Raw genomic sequence first — 25,181 nt, forward strand, 5'->3', positions numbered from 1 at the left:
AATTTTTTTTTGGGCAGACATCAGATTCATTTGAGAGCCATCAGTGCAAGTTTTGTTTAGTAGTTTGCTCGATCCTTTTTGGGTTCTATTTGATGAATAGTTCAGCACTATGTAGGCCCACACCCACGTGGCTCATTTTCATTGGCGAGCGGTGGTCCCCACCAGATGAGAAATTTAAAAAGCACAATAAATAATCTTGAGTGCAATGGAGGACGACTATCCAATCCAATCCAGGAGATCTTTTGTCGGTTTCTTTTTTGACCCTTGTCGTAACTTTTAATGTACTGACAAAACGGGCTCGTGCCGTCGTGGCCTTCGATCATTTTTCCCCAGAAAAAGTAGTGGCCCTAGTGGGGTGCAATTTCGTAATTTTCTCCACAACGCAGGGGCAAAGAACTGCACGCCTTCAAAGAATCGAGCGCCTTTTTCACTTCGCACATTTGTCCCTTGTTATTTGAATTTCAAACATCGAACGGCTCTATTTTGTCTTTAGACCAAAAACAGCGCAAACACAACCCACACCCACAAAACAAAGCAACACACCACGTCCCTCGCTTTCTTCGAACTCTGTTTTCTGCAAAAGCTCTGAACTTTGTAGTAACTGTGCAAGTTTCATACAAAATCAAGCGGCTGTTTTTGCTTGGTCTGCTCAAGCAGAAGGGTTTTTTTTTATACACAAATGGGTGCTTCGGGAAAATGGGTCAAAGCTTTTATAGGCCTCAAAAAACCAGACAAAGACGACCATGTAAAGCTTCAATCTTCAAAGTAGTTACAAGTTGAACTTTTTTCAACTTTGTTAGTCTAATTTTTTTTTCTGCGTTTAATTTTGTAGGACAAGGTGAGTGGGAAGAGCAAGAAGTGGAAGCTATGGAGGAATTCTTCAGGGGATTTCGGGTCTTCATGGAAGGGTTTCAAAGGAAATCACAGAGCAGCTTCTGAGGGCTCAGATTCACCAAGGGGGACTGATGCATATAATGCTGCAGTGGCCACAGTGGTTCGAGCTCCTCCTAAAGATTTCAGGGTTGTGAGGCAAGAATGGGCTGCTATCCGGATCCAAACTGCTTTCAGAGGCTTCTTGGTAAAAATAGCTTCTTTTTTCCCGTTCATTTTTGTTTCATGGGTCGATGTATGTGCATAACTTTACTGGCAGCATGCTTTTGAAATCTAAAACCCATAGGAGGCCATAGATCTTAATGTCTGGTGTTTTTAGCAACCTACTTGTTGATGTAAGAAAGTTCTCAAACCCTCGATGCATAACTTGGTTTGTTACATTTAGTGTACTTTTGTTCTGTTAAGTTTTAGGGGCATCCACACCTGTTTGATAAAATACGCATTGAGCTTAATGTTAATGATTTGGCTGCTTTTGACGGAAGTTTGAAGCTTTTTTCTGGTTAAACTGCTATGCAGGCAAGAAGGGCTTTGAAGGCCTTGAAAGGAATAGTGAGGCTTCAAGCTCTGGTTCGGGGTCGACAAGTGAGGAAGCAGGCTGCTGTAACACTGAGGTGCATGCAAGCTCTTGTTCGAGTTCAGGCCCGTGTAAGAGCTCGTCGGGTGCGAATGTCCATAGAGGGCCAAGCTGTGCAGAACATGATCAATGAACGGCGCACCCAAGCTGATCTGCTTAAAGAAGCTGAGGTATCCTCAAACTCTAGAGTTTTGTGCTTTCATCTAAAATGTCAGGGAAGAAATCTTTTGGGTTGGCTTGCGGTTCACCCTTTAACAAGTGAAAAATGGAAATGCAGGAAGGATGGTGTGATAGCAAGGGAACGATAGAAGATGTTAAAGCAAAGATACAAATGAGGCAAGAGGGGGCCTTCAAGAGGGAGAGAGCAATTGCTTACGCTCTTGCTCAGAAGGTAATAAAATACAAAAGTCTCTTAATTTGAGTACTTATTTTTCACATGACTGGTATAAGATCAAGAAAATTGAGTTTCTTCTTTTTGTCTTCTCAGCAATGGAAATCAACCCCAGATTCCAATTCTCGCACCAGGTCCTCAGTGTACTCTCTCAATAAGAATAATGAATTTGACAAGAATAGCTGGGGATGGAGTTGGTTAGAGCGTTGGATGTCAGCCAAACCATGGGAGACTAGGCTGATGGAACAGTCCCAAAATGACCCCTCTGAGATCACACCGCCTCCAAAGAATTGTGCAGACCCTTTTGTGAGCAAACATTCAAAATCTTCAGAACCATGCTCAGTCAAAGTCAGAAGGAACAATGTCACCACTAGGATTTCTGCAAAGCCTCCTCACATTGGGCAAGGTACCCGCTCGTCTTCGAGCCCAAGTTCAGAATTTCGTATGATGAGAGCTCTGCTTCATCTTCACTCTGCACATCCACAACACCAGTTTCGGGGAACACCGGATTGGCTTCGGATAGAACAGATGACAGCAGTAACTGTAGGGTACCAAGTTACATGAACCTGACTGAGTCAACTAAGGCAAAGCAGAAAGCAAGCAGTTACCAATCTCAGAGAATTCAAAGGCAGTCCATGGATGAGTTTCAGTTTCTCAAGAGGTCTGGGGCTTTCTCTAATGGGGATTCTAAAAGTAGTGCTGGTTCTGAGCCATCTTCAGTCAACTTCTCCAAACCACTTTGTATGCCAAGCCGGTTGGATAAGAACTCCATGAAATTAAGGTGAAAGGGGAGGACTTGGTGTAATATGACCGACCAGCTTGATTAAGTTCGTTTTGCTTGAGAAGATCAACAGCTTGTTGTTCCCTGTTCCCTGTTATTGAGAATGTGTGTAATTTAAGGCGAGATCCTGCTAGAATAGTGTTTCTGTACCAGGAAAATTTGAGGCTTCATTTGTAAAATAGTTCGTTTATGATTATGGAATTGAATATCTCTTATTCCTACTTATTTCCAATGAGATCAATCATTGATTTGATCAGGAACTATGATCAATTAAATTAACCCATGACTGAAAATTTGGCTTCAAATTAAGTATTAACTTGAAATCGATTCTAAAATTTGGCTAGTCAGACTCAACAACTTCGATCAAACCAAAGGACAGATAACTTCCATAGCATGCTTTTGTAATCTGAAACCCGCATGCAAGCTCTCGTCGGAGTTCAGGCCCATGTAAGAGCTCGTCGGTTGCGAATGTCCATACAGGGTCAAACTGGGCCTCGAACTCTAAAATTTATTTGCTTTCCTTAAAAGTGCCAAAAATGAAAATGCAGGAAGAGGGGGTGTGGTGTGATTGATAAACAGAGCAATGAATGAAATGACCAAAGTAGCACACAGAGCAGCACACGGGAGCATACAAATACACATATGCAAAGAACAAATCACAATAGAATGACACCTCAGCTAGGGTCCAGAAGAATAGGAGAAAATGGCTACTACTAGTAGTACTGAAGCATCACTCACCTACACTCATCATCGTCTCCATCCTTTTTGTAACGAAATTTATTCTAGATCGTTCATCATAGATAAGCTGTATATATGAATACGACTGTACACAGAATATCAAGGGAATACAAATACGAATTCTTTCTTACAGCCTAAATCTTCTCTCTTCCTTTTCTCCTTAATTTTTCAGTGATAGCAAGGGAACAATTGAAGGTGGTAAAGCAAAGACTCATATGAGGCAAGCAAAGAAGAAATATCCTTGCATGGCATCATGTGCGCTTTATGACTCTAAGCTTGATACCATACTTGAACTTTAGAACAATGCCAAACTCAAGTTCCGGAGGTATCTCCATATTGGAAGTGTGCCGGAATACATATTTCCGGTATAAATGAATCAGCGAGAGCTTTATTTCTTGTAGGGAAAATTTCTGACCAATGCATGATCGAGGTCCAAGGCCAAAGGGTATAAAAGCATAAGGATGCCTTTGTTTTTCTTCTTTGCAGCTTGGATCAAACCTCTCTGGCTTAAACTTGTGTGGCTCTGGGAAGTTCTTTGGATCTTTTGCTAAAACTCCAAGCGCTAACCACACCCATGTCCCCTGCTCAACAAAAAATAAATAATCCCATAAGGTACACAAAACCATTTCCAGTCCACAGAGGAAAAGTATTTGTACTTAGAAATGTTCTTAATTTGTGTCAGTAGAAAAATACCTTCGGTAGAAGATAACCTCCTATTTCGACTTGTCTAGATGTTTCTCTTGCAACTAATGGGGAAACCATGTAAAATCTCATTGCCTCTTTGATAACCTGCATGCAAAATTTCAAACAACCAATAAATAAATCAAACTCCATTGCAGATAGGTCTTCTTCTCTTACATGGGAAAATATGGTTTCCAAAGTAAGTAAGAGCAAACAAATAGATGTAATTGGTTAGCCCATGCAGTTTCAGAGTTTCTAAAAAAAATGTCAACATTTTACGTTCAGAAGACTTGCCTGATCCATATAAGGAAATTTGTGTTGAAGATCATGAGCAGTTGGCATCTGAGCAGATGGACCAAATCCATCAATCTCTGCCAGCAACTTTTTCTCAACTTCTGGGTGGGCAGCAACCAAGTAAACAACAGAAGACAACGTAAATGATGTGGTGGCCGACCCAGCAACGAGATGCTCATAAGTAAGTGCACTGATGTAGTCTGGGGTGAAGAAATTCTTTGAAACTGTCTCTGACTCTCTTGCATTCAGTATGAGCGACAAGAAATTCTTTGAACCTCGGCCGCCACTGTCTTTCATTCTCATTTCAACAATCTGATCAAGCCGGCTAGTCAATTTCTGGTTGTTACGTTCAATTTTCCTGTCCATAGTGCCAGGGATTCTCTTCAAAATCTGCCAAAATGGCGCCTGGAGTATGGGGACAAGTAGTCCCAGTATGATTGACAAGGAACCAGAAAAGTCCAGCTTAAGCTGTGTTGTGGAATATATGTGTTGGTTTATAAAGTCTGAGACTTCATCAATGTTAATGTCTTGGCCACCAATCCGCTTGTTGATTGAATCAGTGATGGATTGTGGTTTAGAAAGGCCAAAGTTGACACCAAAGGCAGCTTGTCCTATCACATCAGTGGCCAATCTGAGGGAGAGGTTGGAAAAGGTTACTTCTTCTTCTTCTTTGGAGCAGTCATCAAGTTTTTGAGTTGCAGATTCAATGTATGACTGCATGGTGGGCACAAGGCTGGCTAGGTGTGATGGCTGATACACAGATAAGATCGTGTTTCGCATCGTCCACCACCTTGCATCCCTGCATGATGCTCAAATTCCACCAGATCAGTCAACGAACTTAACAACTTTAACTCATATATTCTACACTCCTTTACAATAATGATGAAACACAATAAATACCTGGTTAAAAACAGACCCTTCTGATGAAGAGGGGAAGTGGCGAGGGGAGACGGAATGCTTCTGTTTTTGATGTCTTTGAATTTCTTAATTCCAACATCTCTACAAAGCTCTGCATCTGCTACAATTATTAGTGGCTGTCTGCCAATATGAAACCTGCCAGGATATGTAAAACCAAAAACTTAAGTGATGAGTTACGTGCGGACGACTAACCTTAATGTATTCTTCAAAATTAAAGTTCTATGACTGAAATGTAACACCCCGTTCCAACCATAATTAAAGAAGGAGATTCAAAATAATAATAATAATGAAAAGGCAGAGGAGTAACTTTTGCACAATCTACAGTCCACATCAAGCTCTGTAGCCATCAAAACAGTTGCTAAGTTTCTCTTTCACATCTAGCATTATACATATACTTACTAAAAGTTACTAACCTGAAAATAGGGCCATACTGTTCGGCAAGAACTGAGAATACATCCGGACCATGCTTTGCCAGCAAGGGAATGTGCCCTATCAGAGGGATAGCTGGTGGGCCTGGTACCCTTCTCACCCCCCAGTAGGGCTTATAAAAGTAGCCCAAAACTACTCCTGCTAGCATTGCCAACAAAGTAAAGATGGTTGACACCAGACAAACATCGGAAAGCATTAACAGTTCCATTTCCGTGCTACCTATCAATTTCTCCAGGTCTATTTCAATAGGACTCTAAATTCTGATTCGTCACTGCTCCGATGTTCGGTTCAATAATAGGCTAACAATGGAATACTTGGGGGTCCCACTACTCACTAAATCCAATCTTGATGAGCCGTAAATAGGTTGTTGTTTTTCTTTCTTCTTTCACTAAAACTCATTTGTCTTTATAGATTGGTTTCAGGGAACACCGGATTGGCTTCGGATAGAACAGATGGCAGCAGTAACTGCAGGGTACCAAGTTACATGAACCTGACTGAGTCAACTAAGGCAAAGCAGAAAGCAAGCAGTTACCAGTCTCAGAGCATTCAAAGGCAGTGGATGAGTTACAGTTTCTCAAGAGGTCTGGGGCTTTCTCTAATCGTAAAGTAGTGCTGGCTCTGAGCAATCTTCAGTCAACTTCTCCAAACCACTTTGCATGCCAAGCCGGTTGGATAAGAACTCCATGAAACTAAGGTGAAAGGGGAGGACTTGGTGTAATATGATCGACCAACTTGATTGAGTTCATTTTGCTCGGGAAGATCAACAGCTTGTTGTTCTCTGTTATTTGAAAATGTGTGTTATTTAATGCGAGTTGGTTTATGATTATGGATTTGAATATCTCTTATTTCTACTTATTTCCAATGAGATCAATCATTGATTTGATGACTAGTGTTAACGGGTGAAATTAGTCCAACGAATTAAGGCATAATCACACACATATATAATACAAGTGCATTGAATGGTTCATCATAATTGGGTTACATCCACTATATTTTAATAATTCTATAGCTTTTTATTTGTCTTTGAATATAGACACTTTACATTGTACATGAAAGAGGCTTCAAGTCTTAGTAGAAGAGAAAGAGAGAGCTTTTGGGAGAGCTTTGGAAATATTTTAAGAGTTTTTGAGCCATGGCAGCCGGTCCTTGTGCTTGGAGGTGAACTCTTGCTCATATAGATAGGGGAAGGCATGGGTCTCCCTTGTTTGGTAGGATTATTCATGTGGGAGAGTACGGGATTACTCAAGGGATGTGATCATTGAAAAAGACTTTCATGTAATGGGGATAGTACTTTTTGCTATCCTCAGCCAATGACACAATGATACGTGAGATAACTTTTCCACCTATCATTGTATCCCCTTTACATGTAAGTTTTTCTAGTGATGATGGGTAGGTGAGGTCAACATGGTATCAACAACTAGCTTTTCTCTCTTGGATGTTACAGATCACTAGCTATGATCAATTAAATTAACCCATAGTTGAAACTTTGGCTTCAATTCATGACTAATTTCGAAGACATTACGATAGAGATGTTTGCATAGAATTTCACCGAAAATTTAAAACTTCAAAAAATAAAAACAAGCCAAAACAAAACACAACCAGATCTGAAAACCTCTTTGTTTCCAGGGGATTTCCCATGAAACCACCCCTTCGGCTAATAAATCGTCTCCCCCCTGTTATGTTGTAGAGAGTTTTCCCTCCCAAATTTTGTTGGGTTTTGTCTGCTTCTTACGTTTGCAAGGTTTTGTCTCATCCCTAGTTTTCTAGGGGTTGCTTACTAGCCTTTTGGGGTTGGTTTTTGGAAGATCTTGTTAGATATGCTGTGTTTGTGGTAGATCTCTTATAGATATCTCTGTTTTGGAGGTGGAGCTACTGGATTTAGTTGGATCAGCAATCAATGGTGCTTGGGGATCAAGTGGGAATTTGGAGATGTTGTGATATTTTTTGTGTTTCTTGTCCCAAGTTGTTTGAGAGGTTGTTATAGGCATTGATCTTCTTGAAGCACTAGTTGTTATATTTTGTTCTCTCGGTCTTGCAATGTTTGCACCTATTTGTTCATGCTGTTCTCTAGAGCTTATGTATTGCAATAACCTCCATTTGGGGTTGTGTTTTTCATGTCTATTTTCTGGGTATGTGCCATGTTTATCAATGAATCCTATTGTTTCACAAAAAATAAAAACAAACAAATCGGTTCAGTTGGGCTGACTTGATCGGTTTTTCGGTTTGATTCCCCAACCCTAGTTACTAACCAATCAGGAATAAGGAATTCTTCTATTTTATCAAAGAGTTTGGAATTAAGCTAGAGAGACAGCGCCAACCCCTAACCAATCATGTACAATCAACTGGACATTTGTGATCATGGAATACAAAATTGTTTCCCACTTATTATTGGAACGTGAGCATCAATCTAAAATAAATTGGAAATGCGTTCAGAGTCCAAGATCCCTTAAATCATTAAAACAGAGACTTTTCTTGTATGTTCAATGTGGAGTCTCTCAACCTGTCTCTTCACGACTGAGGTCACTCAAACCAAAAGGCAAACACATGGAGAGTGACGTTGGGCGCTACACGTGAAAGCCATTGCTTTTGGGCAAATACTTGGGGTTCGGTTGTGTTTGTGGTATGATACTCTCACCACTTATTGCCAATGAGATATGGCTTTCTTCCACTAGAACCATCTATCTGTCGCCACTAGTAATTATATATATATATATATATCACCACTAGTAATTTCTGATCGATTTCAAAAACATTACACTGAAGATGCTTATGTAATCTACCAATCTCCAATTGTCTTGTTAAGCACGATGAGTTTTCTTGTCAAAGACTTTGACTGTAACAAAGCAGAAAGCAGGATACAAGGCCGATGCCACAACCAAACAAACAGCAAACAGGAACTCAAAGCATCTTCAACCCCTCTCCTTACTTTAATTTCGTATGTCATTTTCCGTTGTCGTTACATAAATGATGAATGATGAAATCATGACATTGATTTTCATGTCAATTTACTAATGGAGCTACTTAGTGGTGTTCAAATTCTGTTCATGTTTTTGTGTGTTCCCCCCTTAATTTTTTTGACACCTTGTATCACACTTAACCCTAACATAACACTGTTAGATTGCAATAAAATTAAAAATAATAAAAACTAATAATTGAAGAAAATCAAAAGAGACCCAACAGCCACAAAACTCTCGCCTACCAGGTGTAACATAAAACTGTTAGACTCTGTATTTTTCTCGCGTTATTTTGGGTTGCTTTGGAGCCCAGCCCAGGGTGGCCGTGAAGCCCAAAAGAGAAAACCACCTACGTAGCCCATGATATAAAAGACCCCTGGTGCCTAACGTTTACAAATTAGGCTACAGAGGAGAGGAGAGGAAATGAGCATAATTCTTCAAGCTAAAATTTGGCTTCAAATGTTATGAATGATGGACTTGGAAAAAATTACAGTGAAGATGTTTACGTAAAATTCCAGATAACCAATATTCCGTTGTCTTGTTAAGCATGACGATGACGAGTTAGGAAAAGACTTTGATTTCGAAACAAAGGCAGCAGCCTAAGGCCAGCAGCACAAAGGAAAAACATATCAACAACCGCAGAAAGCAAACACAACAAAGACGGCACAATTTTATTACTATTAACAACACGTACGATACGAGGAATGATGAGGCCGCTGCTGTATGTAAGTAATGTTGTATGACTCAAAACCTTTGAGTTCGCTTCAGGGCTCTAAGCTTGACACCATTCTTGAAATCCAGAATAATGCCGAACTCAAATTCGAGAGGTTTCTCCATGTTAGGGGAGTGCCGGAACACGTACTTGCGGTATAAGTGAATCAGTGCCAGCTTTATCTCTTGCAGGGCAAATTTCTGACCAAGGCATGCCCGAGGCCCGATTCCGAAGGGTAAAAAAGCATAAGGATGCCTTTCTTTCTCTTCTTTGCAGTTTGGATCAAACCTCTCTGGCTTGAACTTGTTCGGCTCTGGGAAGTTCTTTGGATCTTTTGCTATCACTCCCACTCCAAACCACACCCAAGTCCCCTGCTCCTCCTCAAATACAACGTCACAAAACCCCAATCAATAATCCACACAAGAACCAAAACAATACCTCTGGTAGAATTAAGAATTAATGGAACAAAACAATACCTTCGGTAGAACATAACCTCCTATTTCTACTTCACTAGATGTTTCTCTTGCAATTAAAGGCGAAACCGGATAAAGCCTCATTGACTCCTTAATAACCTGCGTTATTCAAGTGAATTGATAGCTGATAGTGGTGGTGTTACAAGGAAAGTAAGAGCAAGTGAATTGATTCAAGTTTCAGAAGCTTTACCTGATCAACATAAGGAAACTTGTTTTGCAGATCATGAGCTGTTGGCATCTGATCAGCTGGTCCAAATGCATCCAGCTCTGCAAGCAACTTCTTTTCAACTTCCGGGTATTGAGCAATCAAGTAAACAGTCGTAGACAATGTAAATGCTGTGGTGGCTGACCCGGCAACGAGATGCTCGTAAGTAAGTGCACTAATGTAGTCTGGTGTGAACACCTTCTTCGAAACCTTCTCTGACTCTCTTGCATTCAGTATGAGCGACAAGAAGTCCTTCGAACCTCGGTCACTGTCTTTCATTCTCTTCTCAACAATCTCATCCAGGCGGCTGCTCAGGTTGTCATTAGTACGTTCAATTTTCTGGTCCATAGTGCCCGGAATTCGCTTCAAGATCTGCCTAAATGGCTCCTGGAGGATGGGGAAAAGTAGACCAAGTATGATTGATAAGGAACCTGTCAAGTCCATCTTAACCTGCGCTACGGAATATACGTATTGGTCGGTAAACTTCGAAACTGCATCATTCTTATTGTCATTGTTCTGTCCTGACCGCCGCCGTCAATCTTGTTGACTGAATCACTGTTGGATTGTGGTTTAGAAAGGCCAAAGTTGACACCGAAGGCAGCTTGTGCTATTGTATCAGTGGCCAATGCGAGGGAGATTTTGGAAAAGATAATATCTTCTTCTTCTTTGGAGGGGTCAATGTTTCGAGTTGCAGTTTCGACGAAGGACTGCATTGTGGGCACAAGGCTAGCCAAGTGTGACGGCTGATATAAAGATACTAGAGTGTTTCGCATCGTGGACCATCTTGCATCCCTGCAGGAGGCTCAAATTCAATTCGGATGATCAGTCAAATAAATAAAAATGTATATATATATATACACACATATACAGATACATATATTATAGAAACACAAATATATACCTGGTGAAAAAGAGACCCTTCTGATGAAGAGGGCAAGCTTGTATGGGAGATGGCATGCTTCTGTTTGGAATGTCTTTGAATTTCTTGATGCCAACTTCTCTACAGAGCTCTGCATCTGCTACAATTACTAGTGGCTGTCTACCCATATGAAACCTGCTTGCCAGGATTATATATGTACAATCAAAATAATCAAATTAGCATATACATATTCAAGATGGCATGACTAAAATGCTAACAGCCTCCACATCTAGCAACCATGCAGATAGATAATCCAGAGAAACAGTGTAGACCAAATAACGAACAGCACTTGATCCCTTGAGACCATGAATTTGAAAAGAAAAACCCTATGGGGTAGGGAGTTTCTCACACACACACATACAGCTGATGTCATAGGGGTTTGAATCTCAAACATCTGGTCTGCCAATCAAGGCTTTTTTCCGTTGAGTTAGACTCCATTAGCATCAGTTGTGTGTGTTAATTAGTTGGGCAAGATCTTTCACCCTCGTTGTCAAAAAAGAAAAACAGGCAAATTTGCATAATCCACCTTTGGAAAACAAAAACGAAAAAACTTCCCTATTCCTGTTTTACTGCCTCTGCTCCCTTTATCTCCCTCCTCTTATCACCTATGAGACATGGAGAGAGATAAAGAGACGGGGTAATGAAATAGGCAAGCCTAGAACTAGAAAACATAATAAAAGAAGATGGTTGCAAATGTAAAGTGGCAAAAAAGGTACATCACCTGAAAATAGGGCCATACTGTTTGGCAAGAATTTGGAACAGATCAGGACCATACTTGGCCATTAAGGGAAGGTGCCCTACGAAGGGGATAACTGGTGGTCCGGGTACCTTTCTGACCCCCCAGTAGGGCCCATACAAGTATCCCAAAACTCCAACCAACATCGCCAACACCGTGAAGATGGTTGGTGCTGATACCAGTGACACATTGGTAAACAGTTCCATGCTTATCATTTTCTCAAGGCTCTCTCTCTCCTTCAATCTATTACTATAGAATCGTGCTTCCCAAAGGACTAGAGCTCGTCTTGGTTTAATAGGCTGTTGATGGAATATTTGGGGCTCTCACTACTCACCAAAAGCATCTTCATGCATCGTCGCCATGTATATATGGTTCTTGTCGCCATGTAAAAAAAAAAAAATTTGGTCAACGTCTCCATATAAATTTTTTTATAAAAAAAACCCCACGCATTTCAATTTGGTCCTTTTCAATTGTCATCCATAGTTATTTATATTCAAACCAACTCTTGTTTCTCAATTGTGATTAAATAAATTATTCTATTCGTGAAAATTGATGACGGAATCACAGCGTTGATGTTTATGTTAATTTGCCAACAAAATTACCCAGATGAAGCTAAGCTAATTAGGTTGAGAAGTAAGCGGCTTGTTTCTCTTCTGTGTTTTCACACTGGTTACTTTCCTTTTTATTTAAGAGTGACATTAAATTTCAAACATAAACTTCGTCAAGTTCGTTGGAGCCGATATATTCTTTTGCACTCTACACGTGAGCTCAAATCCCCCTCTCTATTGTTTAAATTAAAATAAAATATAATATCGTTTGTATAAAAATAAAAAAAGAGAGTGACATTAAATTATTCCATTATTATTTTTCTCTGGCATCATTAATTTATGAATTTAAATGTTTAAACTTAATCATGGGTTGCAAGCTTAGCTTTATTTTGGGTTGGTAATGGAGCATAGGCCCAGCCCAGCCCATCAAACCCAACAGAAAAACTGATGACCTACATGAATGAACAGGTTGCCGCCTGCAAATTAAGCATCAAAGAAGAAACAACAACAAAATCCAAACCATTTGACACGCGTATGAATTTAAGTAAAAGGAGAGTATTAAGCACACGAGATATGATTAATTATTATCACTTCCCAACAAAGAAAGAGCAACCATACCACATTAGCTTATTGTTTATTCTTTGCTGGCTCTAACCTAAGTAAGATTTTGTCTTCTTATCCCAATTATTTGCCTAGATTAGATGCATAGATAGATGGTAGTTTTTTGCCTTCTCTTTATTTGCGATGCTACGAGCAATCTTGTGATTCCTCTCTCTAATTGTATCTTCACATTTAGAGTACCAGTTACAGAGTCCAGGAACAAGACATCAGATAACCCCCTTGCTTGCTTCTGTGCTTAGGTAACCTACACGCAAAACCAAAAAGTGAACAACTATACCCAATCAACTTCTACAGTGACCAATTCAAACTTATGAATCTTTTGATATAATTGCAACTGCAGCCTCATTTTCTGTTAAATATCATCAGCAATTCCAAAGAACACACTGAACTGATTTGTTAGTTTTTTTTGTTTTTGGGTCAAAATTTATCTGATTTGTTATAAAAAAAAAAAAAAAAAAACTGAAAGGTCTTTTAGTTCTACCTACTGGTGAGTAGTTGGTGATAGACTTGACACCTCCAGTTCCACCAGGAGTAGCTTTATGAAGTTTATCCTCAAGATAAAAGTTGAGGGTTGCCTTGCCCTATTAGATACATAAAACAATCACAACACTAAGAGCACTTCCAGCGCACAGTCTAGCCCTGGTAAAAGGCTGTCGAGGTCAAGAAATGCAGCTCCAGCGATACAAAACAACCCAGGCAAGGCGTGGGTTCCACCAAGTCCTGGCAGGCTCCAAGGCAAGAACAGCCTGAGCTATTGTCTGAGGGCTTAACAAAAAATTTAAAAAAAAATTCTAAAAAAGTACCAAAAATTTCAGAATTTGTTTTTATAAATGTCTACCCATATTCTTCACTTCATATACCAAAACTCTATACAAATTGATGTCATCGTATCTCATGTGAATAGTGGTTGCCCTTTTATGACAATGGGTGGAAAAACAACAACAAAAATTGCTATAGCAAACACTATTTATGTGAATAGTAACAATATTTGTCTCTTTCCTTTTGCCATAAAAATGGATGGAAGTGCTCTAAGTAACTTTCATCATGAATATTGTGCATGCAATTCAAACAAAACAGAACAAATTAGCCCAACTTCTTCATATTTGCTGATACCATCTAGTTTAATCTCCTTAACTCACCTTGTGATAATTTCCAACCGGATAAGCAAATATTAGGATCGTATACTTTGGCCGGCCCATGCCAAAAACATGTATAACTATATGATATAATTAGGAATTGCAGAACTTGGTCCTTATTGAATACCTAGTGTAGAGTGACAAGCATTCAAATTTGCAAGGGGATTGCTTGGATTCGCATGAGGGTGGGGGGAGAATTGGCGTTGGAAAAGGGTAGGGGTAGGTTAACCTTTTTTATAAAAAAAGAATTATGTTTAGTTATCGTGAATTGACGGGATGCCCTTAAACTTAATCAAAATTTTAACGGAGTTTGACATAAGTGGTGGATTGCAACACTTTACAAAGTTCAAGTGGTTAAAAATTAAAATTCAAAATTGAGTGATTATGACGCACATGCCTCAAAGTTCAAATGGCATTTATACAAAATAAATAAATAAATAAATTATTCTACTTGTGAAAGTTGTGACAAAATAATGGGGTGATGCTTATGTTAATTAATTTGCGGAAATGAACCCAACGGAACTAATCATGTTCCATAATAAGTGCTTGCTTCTCCTTTGTATTTTAACATCGGTTACTTTTTTTTTCTTTTTCTTTTTTTTTTTTTTTTTTTTGAGAATCAAATCATAACATTGCATTAAGAAGCAAGCATAACATCATCAGCAAGAATGGGAGACAACCATTCAGTCCATCTTCCATCCAAACTGTATGTCCGAAATAGAAAGTGTGAAAAATGCAAGGCTTTGAGCTGCACGATTACAAGTACGAGGTCGAAACTGACCAAAACAACTATGAACTGAATTAGCCAAAACCTAAATTTCATTTACTAAAACTCCTTCGTAGCCCAAATCTACACCACATTGGAAAGCCATCCGTATTGCTGCTTGTGCATCTAACTCTAATTGTATATGTTGAAACCCCAAGTCCATAGCAAGTTGTAGGCCGAATCTGATTGAGAATAATTCAGTAAGATTGGGCGTAAACATGCCACACACTGGTTTGGCTGCTGCTGCAATCAACTCTCCACGATCATCTCTAATAACAACTCCCAGCCCTCTAACACTATCATTTGTACCTTTAAAGCCCCGTCCACATTAATTTTAAAAAACTGAGCAAGAGGCCTCTCCCAATTCACCACCAGGCTACTACCCTCTTGAGTTGAGCATGAATACATGTGATTCGCATGATAGAATTCTTCTGCCATCTCCTGCATGTATTGGAAACTTTGCAAAGCATTGGGCTTACAGCCTTGAAACAATTGAGCATTTCTTCCATTCCACACATTCAAACAGATATATCCAAAGTGTCTTAGTTCCTTATCAGTCAATACGGTCAAGATGTAACGGAATAAATTGAGAAAGCAGCTATGATATTCTGATGTACATGAATCTTGAAGGGCTGAAAATTGCCATACCTCACGAGCTGCAGGACAGTCCCATAAAGCGTGTAGTACTGTTTCCGGTGCTTGGTGACACCAAAAACAAATAGGGTTAAGATAATACTGGCTTCAACCCCTAAAATATATACCAAGTTTATTTTATTGTTAATCAACCGACTTGCAGAACACGACATTTTCAACTTTTAAGTGGGACAAGACAAGTTGAGACTTCCCACTGACGCATTGTGGGCTAGAAATTAATTGGACAAATTATCATTTCCACATGAAGGGCTGGCTGACTTTGTCTTGCCAAACTGACCAACCCACTATTCCGTTGCCATTTGGCTTCAACCCAAAATCCTTGCCCAAAAAGGTTTCCTTTATAAATTCATGGTCTTAAGTGCTATTATTTGTGGCATATGTTTTGATGGCTATAGAGGTTGATGTGGACTCTCTTAGATTGTGGGTAAATTACTCTTTGCATCATTTTTCTTTCTCTTTTTAGTGTGGTTGGAGGGGTGTTAGTTAAACATTTGATCTCGTAACAAATTGAGTAATTTACTTATGTTGTTTTGACTTTTAAGTAATGCTAAAGTCAGTCGTCCACGCCGTAACATGAAATTTAATTATTTGATTGTATTATATCCGGCAAGTTTCACACAGTCCCTAGTACTTGTAGCAGATGCAGAGCTTCGTAGGGAAGTTGTTGTAATGTATTATTATAAAGTGTTGGCATATCTATCACTTGAAGTTATTAAATTCCATTGGCTGATCTTTAGCTCTTGAAGAGAATTCCTGGCACTATTGATTACAAATTTGAATGTAATAACAATAAGCTGAGTGGCCAGCTTGATCAGATTGTTGAAAAGAGAAGGAAAGAATGTGACAGAGGCCAAGGACTTCCTGCCAAAGGTATTGTTCTTGTTCTACAAATGGAGTTATAGCAGATGATCCAACGAACTTCCCAGAGCCAGAGAAGTTCAAGCCAGATAGGTTTGATCGAAATTGCAAACATGAGAAACGAAGGCATCCTCATGCTTTTTTACCGGCCAGAAATTTGCCCTCCAAGAGCTAAAGCTCTCACTGATTCACTTATACCGGAGATATGTTTTCCGGCACTCTCCTAACATGGAGAAACTTCTGCAACTTGACTATGGCTTTATTCTCAGTTTCAAGCATGATGTCAAGCTTAGAGTCATAAAGCGGACATGATCATGCACTGAACATTAGTCTTCAGCATGCCTTGTTGGGATAGACGTATGCTGAAAGAATAAATCCTTGTCTGTGTGGAGGATAAAACATATTCCTGATATAAGAACATGATTAATTTAGGCACTACCAATCCTATATGCTTCAGCTGTGAAGACACAATTAGAGAGAGAGGAATTTCAACATTTACTGGTGGTGGTGGCATAGCAAATAAAGAGAGATTCCCATCTATCCATCCAAGACAAAGTAGTCAAAGAAGGTAAGTAGATAACAGCCACATAAAGATAGAATATTACCCACATAAAAATCTCATATTCAATTCATTTGTTTGGTTAACAAAGAAGATAGAACTTTAGTTGTAAGTGTCAAGTTTGATTGTTTATTAGTTCGGATAAAACGTTAACATCATTATCCCGTTACGTGGAGCGACTAATGTCTAAAGCTAGCTCTTCTCTTCTCGTGAACAATAACATATGTTTGACCACGTTTCCTCTCTCTCTTTTGCTTCCTTATCTACCATTAGGTGTGGCGGCACTAACATAATCTTTACTAGATGAAGAGCCATCGGTTTGCAGGAAATACGCCCCCAAAAGCACAGTTGGGTTGGTGCCTAACAAAATTTTCTGTAGAGCAGGCGTGATCTTTGATGATCGTTTTGTTCCATCACGCATGCTTTTATCTTTTTGACCTCGAGAAGAAGCGAATGTGGTGTTGTCTGATTGGAGAACTTGGTGAAAGAATGCTATGCTAATGCTTAAACAACGCCATGATTTCGTCACCAGCTACGATATATATATAATATGATAAAAGTACAATATATGGACCAATGGCACCCAAATTTTCACGAGTAAAATCATTTAAAAAGCGACAAAGGAGCAAAGTACCCTGCATCCAGATGCTGCTCAGTGACTAGTGAGAGCTCCACTTATTCCACCCCAGCTATTAAACCACCCCAAAGCCTTGCTCTTTGATCAAGTATCAAGTAGAGAGAACACACAGAGAGCTCTCTGTCTCTCAGACAATGGGTGTTTTGGAAGTCTTGTTGTTTACCAATGTTTCTCTGCTATCAACTATCTTCACAGTGTTGGCAATACTGGCAGGAGTTTTGGGGTACTTGTATGGGCCCTACTGGGGGGTGAGGAGGGTACCTAGCCCACCAACTATCCCCTTCGTAGGGCACCTTCCCTTGCTGGCAAAGTATGGTCCTGATGTATTCTCAGTTCTTGCCAAACAGTATGGCCCTATTTTCAGGTTAGTTTATTAATTTGTGTATGTAGCAAGTTGAGCAAACCTACTTTTTTGGGGACCAAATATTTAGGCTTTCTAATTGGATGAGAAAAAAGACAAACAATTTTACTCAAATGAACTTTCATCCTTCTTCTTTTTTCCTTGTTCTCAAATGAGTTTTATCTATAATTTTCCTCAGTTAAATCATCTGAGACTTACTTAGACTACCCTCATAAAGCACAAAGATTATGCTTATCTCAGAAATATGTGTAGGTTAGATACAACTTACAAGGAACAAGCTGACACTTCCCTCCCACTGCTGCATTGTGGGTTAGAAATTCGCCATAAGTAACATTTCCACATGAAGGGCAGGCTGAATCTGCCCTGCCAAATTGACTAACCCACTTTCCTTTACCACGTGGCTTCAGCCCAAGAAGGTTTCTTTTCAAATTCATGGTCTTAAGGTCAAATGCTAAGTTAAACTGAATAATCAGCAAAGGTAGCATCTGTTCTGTTTTGTGACATTTCTTTTTCATGGTCTTGGCTACAAAGCTGATAGATTGTGGAAAAATATACTCTTCCCTTTTTTCTTTTTCTTTTTATTTTTTTTTAGGAGGGTTGGAGGGTGCTAATCACATAACAAACTCAATGTCTCATGTCATCACCTTCTATTTTTTTTGGGTCGAAATCACGTTTATTTTGTTTGATTACATATTTTGGGCAGGTTTCATATGGGCAGGCAGCCACTTATAATTGTAGCAGATGCAGAGCTTTGTAGAGAAGTTGGAATTAAGAAGTTCAAAGACATTCAAAACAGAAGCATCCCATCTCCCATCTCAGCTTCCCCTCTTCATCAGAAAGGTCTCTTTTTCACCAGGTACCGTAAATTCGTAATTGTATTATTATGAAAGTGTAAAATATCAGTTGAAGTTATTATAAATTTATTGAGTGATCTGATGGAATTTGAGCATCCTGCAGGGATGCAAGATGGTCTGCCATGCGAAACACTATATTATCAGTGTATCAACCATCACACCTAGCCAGCCTTGTGCCTACCATGCAGTCCTTCATTGAATCTGCAACTGAAAAACTTGGCTCCTCCAAAGAAGAAGATATTACCTTTTCCAATCTCTCCCTCAGATTGACCACAGATGTGATAGGACAAGCTGCCTTTGGTGTCAACTTTGGCCTTTCTAAACCACAATCCATCAGTGATTCAATCAACAAGCAGATTGGTGGTTCCCAAGACATTAACAATGATGAAGTCTCAGACTTTATCAACCAACACATATATTCCACAACACAGCTTAAGATGGACTTATCAGGCTCCTTATCAATCATACTGGGACTACTTGTACCTATTCTACAGGAGCCATTCAGGCAAATCTTGAAGAGAATTCCTGGCACTATGGACTGGAAAGTTGAACGTACGAACCGGAAATTAAGCGGCCGGCTTGATGAGATTGTAGGGAAGAAAATGAGAGACAGGGACAGAGGTTCAAAGGACTTCTTGTCACTCATAATGAATGCAAGGGAGTCAGAGACAGTTTCAAAGAATGTCTTCACCCCAGACTACATTAGTGCTGTTACTTATGAGCATCTCCTTGCTGGGTCAGCCACAACAGCATTTACATTGTCTTCAATTGTTTACTTGGTTGCTGGACACCCGGAAGTTGAAGAAAAGTTGCTTGCAGAGATTGATGGATTTGGACCTCCTGATCAGATGCCTACTGCTCAGGATCTTCAACACAAATTTCCTTATATTGATCAGGCAAGTCTTCTGAAAGTCCAACAAATGTTCAAATAGCAAAATGCCTCTATGTACTGACATGAAAATGGAGTTTGATTTATCTATTGGCTGTTTGAATGCAGGTTATCAAAGAAGCAATGCGGTTTTACATGGTTTCCCCATTAGTTGCAAGAGAAACATCTAGACAAGTCGAAATAGGAGGTTATCTTCTACCGAAGGTATTGTTCTACTTACACAAATTAGTAACATCTCTATGCACAACTAATTTTCCACTGTGGACACTGGAAATGGTTTGTATATGAATTGTCTTATGGGAGTAGTTCATTTTTGTTTGTGAGAGGAGCAGGGGACTTGGGTTTGGTTAGCACTTGGAGTTTTAGCAAAAGATCCAAAGAACTTCCCAGAGCCGGACAAGTTCAGGCCAGAGAGGTTTGATCCCAGCTGCAAAGAAGTGAAACAAAGGCATCCTTATGCTTTTATACCCTTCGGGATCGGACCTCGATCCTGCATTGGTTATAAGTTTTCCCTGCAAGAACTAAAGCTCTCGCTCATTCACTTATACCGGAACTATGTGTTCCGGCACTCTCCTGGAATGGAGAAACCTCTACAACTTGAGTATGGCATTGTTCTCAACTTCAAGAATGGTGTCAAGCTCAGAGTCATAAAGCGAACTTTACTTCAACATGCCTGATGCCAACCGTACTACTCATCAAACACGAAACAAGACAACTGGAGCTTGGTTGTACGAAAAGTTATATGGTAAAACATATTCTTCACTGTAACGTTGTTGAAATCATTCATAATTTTGACACCAAATTTTCAGTTTCGGGTTAATTTAACAGATCATTGCCAGTGATGGTTGGTTCCAAATGCAAGAAAGCTAGAGATTAATTCCACGATCGATCTCATAGAAAATAAGTAGGAAGCAGTCTTCAATTCCTCTGTCTCCTCTGTAGCCTTGTTTGTACCATTTTTATGTCAACTGGCAATTTCACGTGGCTCATTATTTGCTTGTTTTAACTCATTTGTCTTGACGGATGAGAATCTGTTTCTTTGCAATGTTGAGACTCGTTTCTATCTACTTGTCTTCATGTGCCTATACAGTGCACGTCGCCTAGGAATATGTTTTATCCTCCATGCATATTACATTATACACAAGGATAGTGACTATGAATCTCTCTCTCTCTCTCTCTCTCTCTCTCTCTCTCTCTCTCTCTCTCTAGATTTTTCTATCCGGTCAAAACTCCATGAGAAGAAAAATATATCTTCTTCTATCCAACCCTTGCGTTAATTTTCTTCTGTTATGTTTGGTCCCCATCAAGCCCAAGATATATAAATAAAAAAGAGCTAGGCCATTAGATTTGAGTTAAGAATCCGCACTTCCTAGACCAGAAAAAAAAAGGAAAAGAATCCGCACTTCGGGCCCACCTCTCATTACTTATCCCATGGTCGAAAAGAACCGTCACAAGCTGGAAAGCTGTTGTGTGTCAACGAAATGCAAACCAATAGCCCTCAGTTACCACCATAACATCTTGACTTAATGTTGTGGAAGGTGTTCTTAAACAAAAAAACACCAGGGTTTTAGCCTCCTCTGCAAACCCATGTTTTCAAGTATATCTGTATCTGTATCTGCATTGCATGGAAATAGATTTATGGATTACAAAATAAAAGTTGACTTTATTGACAAATAAGGAGTTCTATTGCATCACAGGAAGAGTGACAGTTTAAGCTAAAAGAACAGCTAGCTACACAGCAGCCCTGAACAAGACATGTACAATCAACTGTTTTTATATTTACATAATTTCAGGTAGTGAGAAGTTTCTTCAACATTTGCAAGCAGAAATTCTTAACGCAGTGGATCTGCAGCACTCAATGAAAGGCATTTGAACACCAACAACCACTTTCTCATCTTTTGTAGAGAAACTGACTTCATGCACTCCAGGTCTCCAATAGTAGCATACGAAGATAACTGACTTAACAGATAAGTGCTAAATATACATACTTGAATGAACAAATGTACACTGACTACAGTAATCTGAAGCTATATCAGAAGTATAAGTTCAAGGAACAGAACCCCTCAAAGGTCTCCGTCGGCCGGTCCGCCTGCAAAGCATCAAAGAAGAAACAGCAAATGAAAACCATTGAAACAACTTTGAAAGTGCCAATAAAATATTTAACACACTAGATATGAATAATTATTAAAGGATACTGAAAAAACAGCTACTACATCGTTGGCCCCTTTGCAACTTTGACCATCCCCCATGCTGCATCACAAATCATATATTATTTTCACTCACAAAACAAATAACACACACATACAAATAATTAATGGAACCGAAGTTCTTAAATCATATACCAATATCTGGATTAAAGATAGGAATGGGGTTGCAGGGACCAACTCAGCACACAACCACTTCACCATCACAGACATTTTCTTATCATCAAGGCTTGGACCTGATTAGATAACCCATTTGATCAACAAGTTCTTGCAAGTCCTCACCCCAATCTGCTGGCTCTGCAACCAAATCCTCCACCGCGACATCAATATCTGATTCATCACCCACCACAATAACGTCTTCCTCCGGATTGCCACCAATGAGCTCATCGCTCCACAGCTCCTCCCATGTAGTCTCATTAACAATGCCTAAGTTGCCACCAACTGAACTTGAATGAGGGTCTACGATATCACTGCTTGATTCATTATCCAATGCAGCAGCTGAGAAAAAGGTCTCAATCTGCGATTCCATAGTTTCCAACTCTCCCTGATCTTGGCTTGCTGAGTAGTCCACAACATGGGTTTTAGGTTTTTCTTGCAGATTCTCCACACTGGGGCTAGCTGCTAGTCTCCGCTTTCGACCAATTTCCATACCACGCAACTCTTTATTCCGAGCCTTCTTCTCAACAAGGTTTTGGATAAAAGATGGGCTATTGAGTGCTTTGGCAAGGAAAGCCATAATCTGCTGTTGTTTTTTCTCTGTGGTCTGCAACCGACCCTCCATTGCCATGACTTGTTCCTTTGAATTTTGTTGTTGCTGCCTCAGCCTCATTATTTCAGTCATTAAAACATTTCGGTCTCTCTTCAATCTTTCAAGCTCAGTCTCCAGTCCATTCTGGCCCAGTTCAACACAAGCTCCTCCTCCACCTTCTTGTTGCATACTCTGTGACACATGCCTCCTCCTCTTGATGGTCTTCAGTAAATGCCTCTGCCCTCCCAGAAACCCTTCGTTTGCAAATTCCCATCGGTCAGGATCAACCTTTCTAAAACCCTGCATGCAATCTGTTGATGAGCAAGCATTGAAATTTACTAAACAAGTATGTAATTAGCAAACCCGACTGAGGAGCAATGAAATCAAATCATGATTCATGACCATCAGAAGAAAGGGAATTGCTTTTATAAGAAATTCAAAGAGAGCATCGAAACTAGTTAACAGAGTTGCAGAAAGAATAAAAAAAGCATGACAATCAATAATTGAAATTCTTACACTGAACCAAAAATGTTACAGTAATTAGCAAGCAACCAACTTTATTATTAGTTGATTTCTCAATTTTTTCATGTCAGCCCACAAACTAAAAGGGAACTGCAAAAAAGAAAAGAACCCATGTAGAATTCTGCATTCAATATGAAGACGATGCAATAAAGTTCATGTTTTTTGAGAATCACTTACATATGTATTAAGCTGACGAATGAAGCTGGAGAAGTTTCCGTGCTTGAAGTAGCGAGGAAGAAGAGTGGTGGAGAACTTATGAGAGTCCCAAACAACGAAACTGTTGCGAGCTCTGCTCCAGGAGACAATGGCGTCTGTAGAAGGATCCTCCACCATTTCAAAGGTCTTTGTGAGAAAAGGGGGAGGGCCCACTTCGTGTAAGCCCTCTATTGGCTGAGGTGAGAAGCTTGAAGAAGAAGAGGATGATGAACCAACAGTGCATGTCACAATCTCTTCCTCTTTCACCACCACTCCATCCATGGTATTGCTCTGTTTCTCACGCACCCCCAATTCGTGCTCTCACTTTCAAGTGAGGATTTTTTACATTCCCAAGAGTGTTACAAGAATTGGGTTTTGGAATTGGATGCAATTTAACGGAATTTAGTGGATCAATTTGAGCTTTGAGTGAAATTTGAGAGCTTTGAGATCTTCCGGGGAGTGTTGTTTGTCATGCGGAGGAGAGAGAAGATGTATATTTAAGGCGGTGGAAAGGAAAGTTCTAGAGAGATGAGCGGACGGTGTCTCTCAAATTTGTAAGAAGTTTCTTCCACTTGTCAATGTAATAAGATCGGACAACAAATTGCAAACACCTCAAAGCTCTAGAACCTTCTCAAAGTTTTGGGCCATATGAAGAACATGAGCCCAATAGCTGATATACCACTTTTTATTTGTGCTCAATTTTGCTCAAAATCAATTATTTATTAATATGTTCAACAACAAAAAATATATCAACTAATAATTTTTTAAGTTTTAAATCAACAAATTTGAGAAATTTTTTTATTTTATGCATAAACCAACAAGAGAGTCCACATCTGCATTAGTTATCAGAAGAAAAAAAAAATAGTCATATACTCATTTTTAACATTAATAAATAGATAAATCTTACATCATTTAATTTCTATAAACAAACCCAAAAAATGACAGCTGCTATTGAATTTAATTTTAATTATTAAATTACTTTGATGTCCTATTGAGTGTTTTAGGTTTTTTTTTATGAGGTTTTGGAGTTGAGTTTGTTTCAAGAAATCAATGGTAATTTTGTAATTTAAAAGAAGTTAAAAGTCTTTTTGTTAAGTTGTAAATAAACTTTGAGTGTGTTTCTAAAGTCCATTTTATTTTGAAATTTTTTTATAATTTGAACTCCTATATTGGGTATACTAGTAAGACTCCCCATAAAATAAAAAAATTGAATACACGAGGAGACGTCTTTTGTTCTCCAAATGGAACAAACCATAAAGTTGGTTTTGGATATTGGAATATGCTTTAGTTGACCATTATTGATTCCAATAAATACATGAAAAACAAAATGGGAAAAAGGAAACCACATGAAAAGCAACGGAACGAACTTCGTTCCGTCACTCTCAGTCTCACCCAAGACAGGAAGGGCCCGCCATTCTGTCTATTTGCACTAGTGGGCTGCCGTATTGGGTTCATCACTGGTAACATCAATTTTTAAGCGTTTTGAGAATTGGGCTTTCATAAGCACAAAAGGTTTGGGCTTTGGGTGTGCTCTACAATAATTTTGACTCGACCCAATCTTATTTTAATTGGTTTCGATGATGAAGGTGTGGTCTGAAAAAAATGATGATTTTGTGTGGAGTATTGAGTTGGATCTCTAAGTTCCGAAACCGATATGATATCACGTATTAATTTATTCTTTGTTTTGCGGATTGAATTGGAGTGAATTGGATTGAAAAATTCACAATTCAATCTCGTAGTAGATTGACTAAATATTAACGGTTTTGAATTCATCCGTGCTGAATTCCAACACATTATATATTAATAATAATATTACAAATAGTTTACAGAGAATGGTTGAAAATGACTTTAGACTTGTGTGAAGAAAAATCCAAAGGAGATAATATAAACAATGACCAAAAACAACACCGATCACGTGCGCATAAGGACTAAG

At 39.2% G+C, this 25,181-nt stretch overlaps 5 protein-coding genes across 11 annotated transcripts; 2 read left to right on the top strand and 3 right to left on the bottom strand.

The window, feature by feature from the left end:
• Positions 1-475: 475 nt before the first annotated feature.
• IQD6 (IQ-domain 6) lies at positions 476-2,862 on the top strand. Its single transcript, XM_008222274.2, is given in 6 exon segments — positions 476-745; positions 833-1,078; positions 1,408-1,635; positions 1,743-1,856; positions 1,953-2,295; positions 2,298-2,862. Coding segments are annotated over 6 exon segments (1,341 nt in total). The 5' UTR covers positions 476-679; the 3' UTR covers positions 2,642-2,862.
• A 418-nt stretch (positions 2,863-3,280) lies between these two features.
• Positions 3,281-6,475, bottom strand: LOC103320574 (cytochrome P450 711A1-like). The gene is made up of 5 exons (XM_089046820.1): positions 5,682-6,475; positions 5,251-5,403; positions 4,351-5,149; positions 4,069-4,164; positions 3,281-3,956 (listed from the first exon to the last, which is right to left on the bottom strand). The coding sequence occupies exons 1-5, from the start codon at positions 5,903-5,905 to the stop codon at positions 3,627-3,629; spliced, it is 1,602 nt and encodes a 533-aa protein (XP_088902946.1). The 5' UTR covers positions 5,906-6,475; the 3' UTR covers positions 3,281-3,626.
• Positions 6,476-9,022: 2,547 nt separating this feature from the next.
• On the bottom strand, positions 9,023-11,991 carry LOC103320573 (cytochrome P450 711A1-like). Its single transcript, XM_008222272.3, is given in 6 exon segments — positions 9,023-9,734; positions 9,840-9,935; positions 10,027-10,563; positions 10,566-10,833; positions 10,943-11,095; positions 11,682-11,991. Coding segments are annotated over 6 exon segments (1,623 nt in total). The 5' UTR covers positions 11,912-11,991; the 3' UTR covers positions 9,023-9,395.
• A 5,202-nt stretch (positions 11,992-17,193) lies between these two features.
• Positions 17,194-20,644, top strand: LOC103320572 (cytochrome P450 711A1-like). Of its 3 annotated transcripts, XM_089045839.1 has the most exons (6): positions 17,706-17,839; positions 18,089-18,252; positions 18,540-18,692; positions 18,794-19,586; positions 19,688-19,783; positions 19,912-20,644. In XM_089045839.1, the coding sequence occupies exons 3-6, from the start codon at positions 18,547-18,549 to the stop codon at positions 20,254-20,256; spliced, it is 1,380 nt and encodes a 459-aa protein (XP_088901965.1). In that variant the 5' UTR covers positions 17,706-17,839; positions 18,089-18,252; positions 18,540-18,546; the 3' UTR covers positions 20,257-20,644. The 3 variants fall into 3 exon arrangements, with proteins under 3 accessions (XP_016647280.2, XP_008220493.2, XP_088901965.1); XM_016791794.2 differs by lacking the exon at positions 18,089-18,252 and having other exon boundaries at positions 17,194-17,839; positions 19,886-20,076; XM_008222271.3 differs by lacking the exon at positions 18,089-18,252 and having other exon boundaries at positions 17,209-17,839.
• Positions 20,645-21,214: 570 nt separating this feature from the next.
• HSFA2 (heat shock transcription factor A2) lies at positions 21,215-23,805 on the bottom strand. 5 transcript variants are annotated; one of them, XR_001677217.2, is made up of 3 exons: positions 23,231-23,804; positions 21,922-22,831; positions 21,215-21,668 (listed from the first exon to the last, which is right to left on the bottom strand). XR_001677217.2 is itself a non-coding variant. In XM_008222270.3 (3 exons), exons 1-3 carry the CDS (start codon positions 23,528-23,530, stop codon positions 21,643-21,645), a joined length of 1,092 nt encoding a protein of 363 aa, XP_008220492.2. In that variant the 5' UTR covers positions 23,531-23,805; the 3' UTR covers positions 21,215-21,642. The 5 variants fall into 5 exon arrangements, 3 of the variants coding, with proteins under 3 accessions (XP_008220492.2, XP_088901967.1, XP_088901966.1); XR_016124092.1 differs by having other exon boundaries at positions 21,215-21,829; XM_008222270.3 differs by having other exon boundaries at positions 22,066-22,831; positions 23,231-23,805.
• Positions 23,806-25,181: the final 1,376 nt, after the last annotated feature.

This window comes from Prunus mume, linkage group LG2 (assembly GCF_029339155.1).
Source record: "Prunus mume cultivar Tortuosa linkage group LG2, ASM2933915v1, whole genome shotgun sequence".
Classification (NCBI taxonomy): domain Eukaryota; kingdom Viridiplantae; phylum Streptophyta; class Magnoliopsida; order Rosales; family Rosaceae; genus Prunus; species Prunus mume.